This window comes from Adiantum capillus-veneris, chromosome 16, assembly GCF_014529385.1.
Source record: "Adiantum capillus-veneris isolate H3 chromosome 16, ASM1452938v2, whole genome shotgun sequence".
NCBI lineage: Eukaryota > Viridiplantae > Streptophyta > Polypodiopsida > Polypodiales > Pteridaceae > Adiantum > Adiantum capillus-veneris.
The window spans coordinates 11,615,490-11,629,675 of record NC_140946.1 but is presented as its reverse complement, the minus strand read 5'-3'; the positions used below and the strand labels follow the sequence as shown (position 1 = coordinate 11,629,675).

Sequence of the window (14,186 nt, the reverse complement as noted above, 5' to 3'; positions counted from 1 at the left end):
ATCATCTTGTGAGAGATTTCTTGGCCAAAAAGCTCAATGATTTGGTCAAGGTACACACTGAAGACCACCCAGCAGCTGCTTTGACAAAAGGCTTAGCTTTGGAGCGGTTCATACATTGCAGTGAGTTGATGGGTAGAGGTTGAAGCCACTAGATTGCTTCACGGTTGTACATACCAAGTCACTTGGGCTGCGTTTGCCTTCAAGTGAGAGTTTGTTGGGATTCAGGCCAACTGGCCGGACATCCCACTTACTACTAACCCATCTACTAACATAACCATTATACACTTATTCTTTAATACAATAGAATAAGGAGCAGCAACAACAGGATAACGTTGATGTGCGCTTCACCCAAAGCGGGTTTCTCTCTCTCTCTCTCTCTCTCTGCTCTCGCACTTGCACTCGCACATGCTTCCCGCGGCACCTTCAATTCCATTGGGAGATCACTAAAAATTGATGGGAAAAGGATCTTGCTAGCTAGGGTAAAAGAAAGATAAACATCATGCACACAAGTGAGTGTGTCTTGGCTAGATTATCACTCAAGCAAATTAGGTTCCAAGATCAATTAACTTGGACTCATAAATACGGTCTTGAGTATTTGATAAGCCATCACAAGCTCACCATAAACAAGGTATATGTAATGCAAAATAGAGTTGTGTTTATTCACTCATGAAAATGAGCTTTAAGTAGCTCTACAGCCTTGTACCACTGCATGTGGGATAATTCCACCTTTTTTTTCCTTGACTCATACTTTTGTACTCTAGGACAAATCTCACACTTTACAATCCTCCCCTTGAGGTTTGGAATAGGAAGATACAATGAAGGTTCTTTATCCACTAAGGATGACACATTGTATCCACTTAGGATGTAAATACAAGAGGAATCCTCCCATTGAACTTTGGACTACAAATTGATGAAGAAAGACAACACTCCAATCGAGGAGCACAGACAACATACATCCCCAATCCAAGAGACAATTAGCATAACACTCCAATCCAGGAGCAAAAAAACAATGCTCTAATCCAAGAGCAAATTGTGGAAAAATGTTTGCTTCGCTCTAATCCAAGAACACCTTCGTCTTCTCCAAAGATTTGTTTTCAAACTGCTCATGGTTTTTGTCTTTGTATCCTCCCCTCAAACAAGTGTTTCTTCCCCACTTGTGTTGTGCAATCAGGCTTTATTGAAAAAACAAGTGCAATGCAAAAATACTGAAGTAAAAGTAGTGCTAATGCCAATGATGCTGTTGTCAATTTTCCCATGGTGCTTTGGAGCGATCTTTGCACTTGGAGACACTGGCCTTGGAGACTCTCCAAGGCCAATGTCTAGAGTCCTTACAATAGAACAATGACATTATCCTCCTTACTGATGGATATAGTGGCATACATTGCAAAACTGTTTTACTTGGACGCGAAATTTTGAAGTTTAAAGAGAGAGAGAGAGAGAGAGAGAGAGAGAGAGAGAGAGAGAGAGAGAGAGAGAGAGAGAGAGAGAGAGAGAGAGAGAGAGAGAGAATTTCATTTTTGTGAAGCTCCTCTTCACTAACGATGAAGCCCCTCTTCACAAATGATGGGAAGGTTTGGTCTTTAAATGTCTTTGTTGAATACTTGATTCTTAAAGCTCCTTTGGGCGCTCGTAAGAAAACCTCTTGAAGCTTAATGAGAAGCTCGGCTTTTGATTGAAGTGCTTGAGCCTTTGATTTTTGTGGAAAGACGGTGGGAGCAGGATCTTAAAGGGGTTTTATGGGATTCTTGGAGAAGTTAAGCCCTTTGGTGTGATAGCAGCGAGTGTAGGCTCGTGGGAATAGGGGCTATGAAAAATGGGGCTCTTAACAAGAGGATGAGTCGAGCTGCATAAGCTTCTAACTGTCGTGTGAAGGCATGCTTGTACGATGTTGGTGAGCGACTATGAGAGCAAAAACGGCCCGGTGAGAGGAGTGGGCAATGGATTGCATGCCTCAAATTGAGGGCAGAGGGGGAATTGAAGAGCCTGGAATTGAAGAGCTAAGGCGGGTGGGTAGAGTGCAAGGATAGCGAGGCCTACACCTTAGGCAGGCTCGTGGGGGAGTGTGGGGGGGGGGGGGGGGGGGGGGGTTGATGAGCCGCTTGTAGGTAGCGTTGGTAGGGTGTAGTATTGAGCATATCCGATTGGGGTCGGTGCTCCAGCGAGGCCAATGAGGAGAGCTCCAGGCAGGTCGTGGTTCATATGCAGAGGTACAACCGATTCCAATTGTTGGGAATGGGATTAGGAGGGGTGCCTATAGGTGATCAGCGGGTGGCCATTAAGCAACGAGAAATCCGCAAGCGGCTCGGGGTTTCTTGTCGTGCAGGTTGGGTTGGGTCAGCAGGCCCTGATCGTCGATCAGGCGCCCACTCCCATTTGGGCCAAGGGCCCTCTAAAAGTAAAAAAAAAGCTATATATATCTATATATTTTTAAAGGGGTACTGCCGCCTAATGTGCAGTAAAAGCCTAGGGGGCCTTAGCTCACCAAAAAAAGGCCTAAAGCTTTTAATGCTCTCTCACACACACACACACAGAGAGTTTTGGATATGAAAAAAATAGAGATTAGGAGCAAAACTTGCCAATCTTAATTGAGCACTTTGAATGGAAATCCTTGGCTAATTGAGGCTCAGAGAAGTGCTATGGACATACACACATAAAATTGCAAAGCAGCTGAAAAATACAATGAGAGCAATTTTATGATGAAATAGGCTAAAAATGAGTGAAATTTGAAAAATTATGCACACACGTACAATGCTAAATGCAAAAATCCTCCTCACCTAATCGCCAAAGGGTAGTGGAGCATGATCTTGTCCGAGTGGTGGTTAGGGATTCTTAAGCTAATGCAAATAAAGATTAGAGAATGCTAATTAGAAAATGCTAATCACTAACACATAAAAGTATAATGACAATTCTAGCCAACATAACCTCGAGCTTTGATACCACTTGATGGGAATGGGATCATGCTAGCTAGGGTGGATAAAAGATAAACATCATGCACACAAGTGAGTGTATGTTGGCTACATTATCACTCTAAGCAAATTGAGCAATTAGCTTGGACTCATAAACACAGCCTTGAGTATTTGCTAAGCCATCACAAGCTCACCATAAACAAGGGAGATGTAATGCAAAATAGAGTTGTGTCTATTCATTCATGAAAATGAGATTTAAGTAGCTCTATGGCCTTGCACCATTGCATGTGGGATATTTCCACCTTTTCTCTCCTTGACTCATGCTTTTGTCCTCTAGGACAAAGCTCACACTGTACAATACTATAGACATCACATGCTTAAAGTGCAATCATCTACCACCATGTTTGAATTGAAAAGTACTAAGAAAGGTACAATTCCCACATGCATGTTCAGATTTAGTGCCAACCTTATGGTGTTCAAACCATGGTGGCTCTAGTCACAACCACTCTCCAACCAAGGTAGGTAGAAGGCTTCCCCTGAACTATTGTTTGACGATTGCACTATGCATTGGTGAGTGCAAGTATTTTCTGTACTACATGATGCCCACAAACGAGATGATGAAAAGGATAATGATACAACCTAGTATCCATTGCTATAATGTTTATAGAGGCACCTCCAAAGATTTGGCAAAGAAGACAAAAGAAAATTTCAATATGAAAGTGTAGATGTGTGAAGTAAGGAGATTATAAATGTCTCCTTGATGCAAGATGGGAGCCACACCATACCATTGGGGATAAAGAAGTATTTTTTGGTGTCAAAGCATGGAACCATTGGTTCAAGATAAGTAGAAGTTGTAAGAAACATGGACGATAATTATTGGATTTTCCACAACTAACAATACCTTACACAAGTTTTAAAGATCGAGAGCACATTGAGAAGCAGTCCCACCAAGGAGGCTTTTGGGCTAGATGCCCTACTGACTATAAGGAGATACTGGACTTCTGAGTTCCTCCATGGAAGTCCAATCCTAGGACAAGGCAATGATGAGAAAAAGAGTTTTGTGTTCAAGATCTTGACAATTAAGCCTACCTTGGGGGTTGTCTTTGTGAAGAAAATTCTTTAAATGAGTTTTGATGATCTTTGAAGAGCAGGGTACAATCTGATCACACTTGACATGTCAAAGGCTGGGTTGCTATGACTTGCCACTTTTATGACCCAAGGAAAGAAGAGGTATGCATAATTGATGTAAATGTTAGGATAATATATTTCCAATTGGCATTTCCTTGTTGATCTCTAACGTAGCATGGGGGATTTGTTAGCCATTTCTACATGTGAGATGAAAGAAGATTACTTATCCCCCATTCTTACAACTTCTACGTTAGAGATGAAAGAAGAATATTCAATGCTTGTTTTGGGAGTGCATGAATGGGGTCATGGACAAGCAAGGATACAAGAATCTTGAATTTTTTGGATTCCTGGTGGATGAATCCCAATAAATTGGGATGCTATGCATCACATCTACGATGGGAGCATTACCAAAATTATGGAAGACAGAGAGAACACTTGTTTATCTTACTGGAAACAAATCAAGATAGGGCACACAACCAAGTAAATAGTGTCCTCCTCTCAATCGTTGCATAGAGAAATGTGTGAAAGGTGGCATATGGTGGCATCTAGGGAGGCCGCCACAATAAAGGCCAAGCATAAGAAAATAGATGCCATGGATTCTTCGCTTAGCTGGTGGGAAGTTTGGATTGGCCACAGGGATAAAGTCATTAACCATAGTCAAGAAAAGTCTAGATGGTCATGGCACACTATAGAAAGATAATCCAAAAGCAAGTATGGTAGCTAGCTCTATACAATGCATGTATTGCTAAGAGTGCTTTCTTACAAAGCACAATGCACAATGGCTATTTCTTGCAAAGTACAAAGGATATTTCTTATGATCCAAAGAACCACGTAGGGAAGAGCCCGTCATTGGACAAAATCAAAGAGAGATTTTTTAGCATGCCTTTATAGGAAATTAGGGATGACATTAAGGCCACCAATGGAATTCCATGCTATAGGCCACCTAGGCCCAACCATCAAGAAAAAGTGAAAGAATTCAAAGGTGATAAATATGGACTATGAATTTACACATGGTATGGAGTACAACATAGCTACAAGAAATCGCAAGCATGGTGGTTGGCCAAGATCACCAACTTTTGTGGAAGGTGACATGCCCACAATGTATTCAAGACCATGTAAATAGATGGTTGTCGATGTTCTAGAATGTAAGATGGTGGTGTGTAAAGGTTATAGCATGCACTAAAAATGGTGTTCCTACACCCTCATTGGAAAGACGCCAAAAGCATCCCTGCATCCATCACCCACCACACTACACTTGAGTCATGTTGGCAATTCCTCATCAATGTCAAACGCCGATGGACAATCAACAACAAACAATGCTATAAGAGTGAAGTATCACACTCCGAGTCAACAACGAAGTTCCGCTCTTGCCTAGAAATAAATGAGGGGGTTGCAGTAAAGAGTTGCAGAGTAGATTATATCTATGAATGTGTCAAAGTAGAGTCGCATGAGAATGTTGGTCACATTGGTAAGTATGCAAAAATCTCTCTCTCTCTCTCTCTCTCTCTCTCTCTCTCTCATACCCATTCAATGTGTGTTCAAGATGTGAACATTATGGAATAACTTGAGCAATAGCTAGATGGAAAAGTCAAAAAAATCCGCTAACACTCTTCGTAGTAGTTAGGGCATTGCTATAGTATCCAAGCATCATTAGTTGGTTAATCTTTAGGTTTAAAGATGACAAGGAACTGAATTAGTTGAGGGTTGGTCTATAGATTCCTCTCATACAACTCCCAAGACCACCGCCTTTCATATGGACAACAAGTATGTCAGACCCATTCCCAAAAAAAAAAAAAAAAGTGGGAATCTACAACAGATACCACGTGAAAAGAAGTTTGACGTCGGAAGCAGACGATCAGATGGCTTGGGAGGTGACGACCTCAGCAAGGGCGACAACATCAAGGCACGGGGAAGCTGGCACCTGTGTAGTGTGGGTGCAAAGGACGTTTATATTTTTTATTACAATATAGGTTGCGAAGTCTGGCAACATCAAGTAGGGGTTGGGTTGGCTACGCTAGTTCCAAATAGCGTCGCTTGAGTCGTTGCTCCGCATTCGATTCCCCCTACCATCTTCTTTTGTAGGAATGAGACTCATTAGAGAGATCTCAGATCAGTCCGAACGTTAGCATTGCATTGGGATCTTGAGGAGGTATCCTACGAATGAATCATGAATATAATATCGTAGGAGCTAGTAAGAGTACATCGAACTTGGGTACATTTATTATGATCAATCCTTTTCGCACTAAGTGAGTCATAATAGATGTATTTGGCATCATGTTGCTGGTTTATACTAGTCTTTTTTTCCATTCAAGGCACAACACCATGAAGTCGCTTGTCATGCAAGATTTTGGTTTGTGGTACCAAGCTTTTAATGGTACATCGATCCTCATATGTTCTAGGTTAGGGGCTTCCCAACTTGCTCATTCTCTCTCAATCTGGTTTCATACGGATAGGATATACACATCAACAACGGTGAGGTTCTATACAGACATGATATACACATCTACAACGGTGAGGTTCTATACGGACATAATATGCACATCAACAATGGTGAGCTTGCTACAAAACACTACCTTAAAGGATAATGCCATAAAACGTAGCTTGACATTCCTTTATGATTGAGGACTACATCGTAAGAAGTGCATGGGTGAAATTTTAAGCGTCAAGGCGATTTCCTAATTAAGATGTATGTGAAGTGTTGTATAGGCAAGGAGGAGTTTTGTAAGAAGATTGCACAAAGCAAGTTGCAAATTTAGGAGCAATGTCTCATTCCTCCACTATTTTCGTGGACATACTAGAGACATGGAATCAGAACAGCAACAATTAGAACATATACAAGCTAGGACAAAAAAAAGTAGCATCTTCTCTTTATTTCCACATCATGATCGATTCCTTGTACAATCAAGTTATAGATGACCACCCACCATCAACACACTAGTACTAAGCATATGCTAGAAGATGCATGAACAGACGAACTGTGTAGTAGGCGCTCAAGGTTATCACACTTGCAACGAATCTTGGCTAAGCCTGCAAAAGAAGACAACTGCTGCATAAGGTGCTTCGAAGGACAGTGCGTCTTTATGCTTTAGAGAGAGAGAGAGAGAGAGAGAGAGAGAGAGAGAGAGAGAGAGAGAGAGAGAGAGCACCTACCGCTACCAAATCACATGAGCAAGCCAGCTTAAAGTTGGTAAGGGGTGGTGGGGGAGGCTTCTTCGGACCGAGGCCGGGCTCGCCTGCCTTCAAAGGTGGGCCGGCGTGCTCGTGGTGGTGGTTTGGCTCCTTGTGTTCGTCACCAACTTTGGGCTTGGGTGCACCCTCCAGCTCTTTGGACCCTGCTTTCTTGGGGGAACCTTCTTCATGATGAGAGCTAGGATTTTCCTCCTTATATTTGGAAGAAATGTTGTGGTTGGGGTGGTGCTGGAGTTCTGTTGGAGCGACCTCTAGCTCGACCCTCTTGCGACCGACTTCGGCCGCCGCCTCCGCCGCATCAATATGGCTGGCCACAATATCAATATGGTGACTCATGAATAGTACTAGGAGTGCAACTAGCAAAGCTACCTGCATGCAAAAGAGGCTCATGTTTCTCTCACAACCCATATTGCTTATGCAGCGCCTAGCTAGCTAGGTAATTAGTATTGCTGATGCTGGTGGGTGCTACCTCCTTAGCCTTCTTCTTTATATATGTATGTGTAAGTGGCCGGCTTCCTCCTGCAGTCGCTATCTGCCAGTCCCCCACAATCGCTTCGTATATTCTTGCATAGCCCCGCTGGTTGCTTCACCACCAGCCACGCTTTCACCATTTTAAAACTCTCTCTCTCTCTCTCTCTCTCTCTCTCTCTCTCTCTCTCTCTCTGTGTCTGTGTGTGTGTTTTAAGAAAAGCAACTAGCTCGAGTGTTCTCCTCTGTTGACAAAGATGACGCCAAAGATAAGTAATTTGGGGCACATAAAACTCTGAAGCTTTGCAGATGCCTTCCATCACGATTGATCGGCACCGTATTTGCCATACCAAAACCAAGAATTCACATAACGTGTAGTACCTATACCATAAGGGTGAATTACCAAAATGTCCATGAAATTTTTCTAAATTCCCCAGACACCCCTCTTATTTGGAGAAAAGTTCCAAAAATGCCCTTCAATTTTATCAAACTTCGCATTTATACCCCTTAGTTAATCCGGCAAACATCTCTCGAGACATCATGTTTTGCAACTCTTTACAAGAATTTTGATTCTCCCTTATTAGATAATATTAGGTATACAATTTGTGATTGTATGGTGGGCTCTTGAGATCAAACAATTCATTATTTGTAGACACAAATGAAATTTTCTAGGCTTATTATTGAAAATGTTTGTTTAACACTAGAATGGTAACCTAAAAGGACATAAAAGTGTCCTTTCAGGGTTTTGGGAAAAAATTCCAAAACCATAGTAGATCCACTCATTTTGAAAAATCCTTTCATGAGCTTATATTTCAATAACCACTACATATGGAAAAAATGAGAAACTTGTAATTTTTCTCATCCCTTGGTCACTACAAGCCTCCAAAGTTGATGGACCAGTGCATTTTGCCCAAAACAGCAATTTCTTACGGTTGATTGCATATAAATAACAGTGGGGATTTTTGTAGGACATGAGATAAAATGCCCCGTTAACTTCAATGGGTTGGTGACCAAAACATATGGTTGCTTTTATCTCACTATTTTTTTTTTGGACAAAAAAAATAGGCACAAAAAATTTGCATTTTTTCCATTCTGCGGACCTATCATCAAAGTTTCTATAGTCACGCTCAATACAGATACTATATACATGTTTTCTTAGTTCCCTTTGGGCTTTTGGATTCAAAAGGATCCATGGAGCATGTCAAAAGGATAATGGATCTCTTACAATTGGAACCTTGGGGGCAATGATAAACTACTAAATACAGCAAACATGAAAAAACTGGGTTTAGCATTATGACCTCTAGAAACCCATAGAAACTACTCAATATCTAGCCAAGTTTGTAGTCTATGATTAGATATGGTTACTACCTACAAAATACGCACAATTGGTCTAAGAAACTAGCAATATTGAGAAAGTTATACTTGCTACTCTAAAATGTACCGTATTCTTCAGCAATCAAAAAACTCAACCATCATCATATACTATGCTATATAGCATATTAGGTCCCCCAAAACTCAAGGAAGATTAGCTTTATGTTATACATTACACTTACACAATCAAAATTGAATTTGGATATCAAGAAAGTCACCAGAAAAATCATAAAAGTGTTAATTTTGGCAAAAAAACAGGATTATGCAATTCTTGTAAATTGGTCATAACTTTCAATTTTAACACTTAGCTCTCCCTACAAGCATCAAAACATGTTGAGAACTATGAAGGCCTAACCTCTAGCCATATAAACCTCACAAACATGAAGTTTAGAGTGGTATAGTTGCCAAAAATTGAAAAAAAAAAGCCAAAAACAGGACCCGTTTTTCCACACAGTTTAGGTTCTAAAATGTTGTGCAAGAGTAAGGTTATTGGTGAGATCGATACTCCAAAAAAAATACTAAGTTTTTTTCAGCTCATAAGGCAACTTTGTGGATATATAGCACCTAGAAATTCATTTTCATACTCTTCAAATAATTCAAGCAAAATGGTCACTTAACAGGACACAAAAGTGTCCAAGGACATAAAAGTGTCCTGTTACCATTCTAGTGTTAAGACAATTAAAGATAGATATTTATTAACATAAAAGGATAAGGCATGTTAATATTGGAGCAATCCATTCAAAATTTGGAGGAGGGTATTTTGGAAACATTCTAAATTTGACGGGTATTTTGGCAATTCCCACAAAATACAGGGGTATTTTGGTAATTTTCCTTGCATATAATTTTTGTTTATCCTTGGAAGATTTGCAAAGAATCATGTAAAACATGCATTCAAGAGGAGCTTCTCTTAGGCATTGACAAACAATCCCCTTAATGCAGTTCCAAGCTGTCAAACAAATATTGGCACATGCACTTCGCACATTTGAATAGCACTTGTGGTTTCAAAACACATGGCTACTTCACTATCAATACATAAATGCTAAGTTGATTTTACATTCTTCAATTCTAACCATTAAAGTATCAACACGAAAGACAAGATCATAGAGATATACAATGAAATCGTTAATGAACAAGGGGAGGAACAATGTAAGGTACCCACTTTTTTTTCTACTAAATTTAGCATTCTTTTATCATAAATAGCTAAAGGGATTTCCAAATTAGGTAAAGTATGATAATGAATCTCAAGTTAAGCATTATTCATTCAAAAAAAAATTGCTCTGAATTGAACAAATCTAGACCCTTGAAACCTAAATTGATATTTTATTGTTGTGAATGGGATCGTGCTAGCTAGGGTGGATGAAAGACAAACATGGTGCAACTGTGTGAGTGTGTGTGTGTAAGCAAGAAAATCACTCAAATGAATTAGGTTCCACAATAGAATTAGCTTGGAATCATACACACAATCTTGAGTATTGACTTAGCTTAGCACAAGCTCATCATAGACAAGCATGTAGTGCAAATTAAAATTGTGCTTATTCATTCATGAAATGAGCTTTAAGTGGCTCTACAGCCTTGCCCCACATCATGTGGGAAAATTCCACTCTTCTCTCCTTGACTCACACTTTAGGACAAAGCTCACACTTTACAATCCTCCCCTTGAGGTTTAGACTATGACAAAGTATGGAAGATGCAATATCCACATAGGATGATAAGTTGGTATCCACATAGGATGGTAATATCCACACAGGCTGACAAAATCCACACAGAAAAATAATAGTCCTCTCCTACAAGTAGAGAGGCTAAAAGTACATCTTCATAAAAGACAAGGTTATTCTCGCCTTTGTCTTCTTCGTCTTTTACCATGTGAGATGACCCTTTGATAGGTCTCTTCCCTTTGTAGCTTCTGTTGTTGCTTCTAATACTAATGATTTCTCCACTGCTACTGCCTCCATTTGAATAGCATCGAGAAAGAGGGTGTCCCTTCTTACCGCATTTGTTGCAAGGATTGTTTGTGTATATAGCAGTCTTTTGCTACGTGTCCCATTCTTCCACATTCATAACACTTTCTTCCAGTTTGTGATGTCGATGGCGAATATCTTCCCCTTGAGGATGTCGTGACATAAGCCCCTCCTAATGATGTTAATGAATCTTTTTGCTTTCTTTCTTCTGCTTGGATTGAGTTGATGACAGCTTGGAAAGGTGGAGCGAGTTCTTTTTCTTCAAGAATTGTGACTAAGTGGTCATAGGAAGGTGGAAGTGCACTCAATAGTACGGACACTTTGTCTCCGTAGAGATGTGGTCCTTCAAAGAGGGTGGTCAATTACCCCTATAAAATAGGAGTTCCCACCACGATTTTGTGGGACTTAAGACTGATGGGCATTCAAAGTTCAAAAGCCACACACACAAGGGTGTTTCAAAAAATCTACACCAGGATGCCACACAAAAGCTTCACATCCACCCTAAAATAGGAAATCAAATTAGATGGGCTAACTGTGTTCCAATGAAGAGGTTAGGGGCTCAACGGATTGCTCTTAACAATGGCTTTGCACACAAGAAAGTCATACTTCAAAGAAGAGCTTTCACAATATCCACATTGTGGCCATCTCAATCTCTTTGAAAAGTATGTACTTATAGTCAATGGTATTGTATGCTTAGTTTTTGAATCTAAGCTACAAGTTGAACATGTTCATTGGAGAAATTGAGCAATATTTGACATAAAATATTTTTAACTCAAAATGAGTCCTATTTTTTGTAAAATGGATTTTTTTTTCTCAACTTTCTGTTGTTAGCTATTATGGATATTAGGTGTCCCAAAACTCAAGAAAGATGCAATACATAGTGACAAGTCTATATGCACCATCAAACTTGTTTTCTATTACATATACATTGCCAAAAAATTAATCAAAGTGTAAAAATCATCCATAAATTTGCATGGCATGATTTTCATAAATAGACCATACCTTCAAATATGTAGAGGATTTTATGCATTAGAAGCATTTGAAAACCTTTATAATGATGAATGCTACCTACATAGCACCATAGAGCCCACTGAGAGGCTTTTTATGGCAATCTATGATCAATCTTATGAAAAATGTGCAAGACCGGCCCACATTTTTTGGCACAGTTTAGGTTAGTAAGTGCTTACAAAAGATAGTTTGAGAGTTGGAAACCATAGCTTGAAAAAATCCAAGTTTTTTTTCAGCTCATAAGCTATCTTTGTGGATATCAAACATTCTAAGACCTCATTGGGATCCCATGTAATAATTCTAGGAAATTTCTTGGTTAAGAGCACATCAAAGTGTCCAAGAACATAAAAGTGTCCTATAACCAATCTAGTGTTAATTAAACGTAAAACATTGTGAATTTATTAATTAAGTATTATACATACTTATAATTAGGAACAATATTGACGAGCTTGATTTTGTTGTTAAACTATAGCTTAACTAAAAAAGATAAATTTAGAATTGGATTCTCTATTGCATGGTTAAGAGACCAGTATTATCAATTTTTAGTCACACACCTAATTTTTGGCCTATAAAAATAGAGAAGATTTTTTAATGTAAAATTAAGTTGAATTTAATTTATTTAAACCTTGAAAATATTGGAAAGAGAAATGGTACCATTATGCTACTCAAATTTTTACTTTTTATAAATTTTAATTAATTTTAAAATTCTTATGATATAAGAAATTGCATTAATTATTCATATGACCTTCAACAATAAAACCCTTATAACCAAAGGTCTATATTAACCTTAGAAAAAATTTCTAATTTTTTAAAAAGTTTAAAGATTTTTATTATTAATTTTGGCCATTTTTAGCTAAAATAATGCTAAAAATAGGGTTAAAAATTAAAGCGACTAGTGCCACCCTTGAATGGGTGTTATGAATGAAAGCATACTCAAGAAGAATATAACATTGTGGAGGGTGAATATATGTGTACACTGCGTTGCGGAGAGAGAGAGAGAGAGAGAGAGAGAGAGAGAGAGAGAGAGAGAGAGAGAGAATAGTAGAGGGTGAAATAGAGTACGCAGAGACATGAGAAAATGACAACAGAGAATCTTAAAATGCCCTGTCTAAATGAAACAGGAAACCATGTATCAATGCAATGACAAAATATGGGTATACCGTAACATCAAAAGTTTATGACAAAATAACTAGCAGAGCACCTGACCTTGTGTAGGGATCGAACGATCCACCCATCCACATCCACTCTACTACGGACAGAGAGGAGCCAGATAACCTCCAACCTACTTGACCCAGACATAAGCTAAGGCCGCTTTGCCTCCGTCTATGAACTAAAGCTCTGAAAGGATCCCAAGTACCACTACGTGGTAGGGTATCAATATCAACCATATCAGTTTAGGCATCACGTCTCTTTGATGCCCCCGACGTGTAGGTCATTCAACCCCCGACGCACTAATCGTGTAGATGAGCTTAACAAAAATGAAGAAGAACTAGGCAACACCCTCGATCCAGCAAAGCTCCAGGTCAACGACCCTTTGGTATAAGGCTAAGCAATGTAGGTGATCCTAGTCTTATAGCGACACTGCGATGAGAAACATAACACATGAGTCCAATCACAATAGCACTTCCCATGTGCACAAATAATCTTTTCCAAGCAGTTAGACTGTGCAGGTTCTCTACCCTTATGCGTCTACCATTAACCATCTAGACCACTTCATGATCCAATCCCAAAACCATAAACCATAATCCAATCACATGACATGGGTGAGCACTCCACCCAACTTGGGTGAGGCACGACCAATCTTGCATAACCACTTTAGAACATAACATGATTGCAAAACTTTTGGTAGCATTTCAGTAGCATAACCATATCCAAAAAAAAACCATGAGCCACACCATCTTCCACCATAAAATCACAACCATAATCCATGAGGGAATCTCAACCTTTAACCATAAATCATAATCACACTGAACCAACTCCCACACTTGGAGTTTGACATATCCCCTGCAGTCAATCGGAGTTCATACACAAATGAATCTTAAGACAAGATCCTTTCATGCATGAAAAGAGTTTGACCAACAACTAATCATGATATAAAAATCCAATTTTGACAACATCCAAAGTTGATGCATCACGTCTGCACTTCACCTCCCTAGCA

The 14,186-nt window shown here is 39.5% G+C and overlaps 1 protein-coding gene across 1 annotated transcript; it reads right to left on the bottom strand.

Annotated features, from left to right (window-relative positions):
• Positions 1-5,723: 5,723 nt before the first annotated feature.
• On the bottom strand, positions 5,724-8,443 carry LOC147438573 (uncharacterized). The gene is made up of 2 exons (XM_086484144.1): positions 7,185-8,443; positions 5,724-7,061 (listed from the first exon to the last, which is right to left on the bottom strand). Exons 1-2 carry the CDS (start codon positions 7,629-7,631, stop codon positions 7,056-7,058), a joined length of 453 nt encoding a protein of 150 aa, XP_086340270.1. The 5' UTR covers positions 7,632-8,443; the 3' UTR covers positions 5,724-7,055.
• Positions 8,444-14,186: the final 5,743 nt, after the last annotated feature.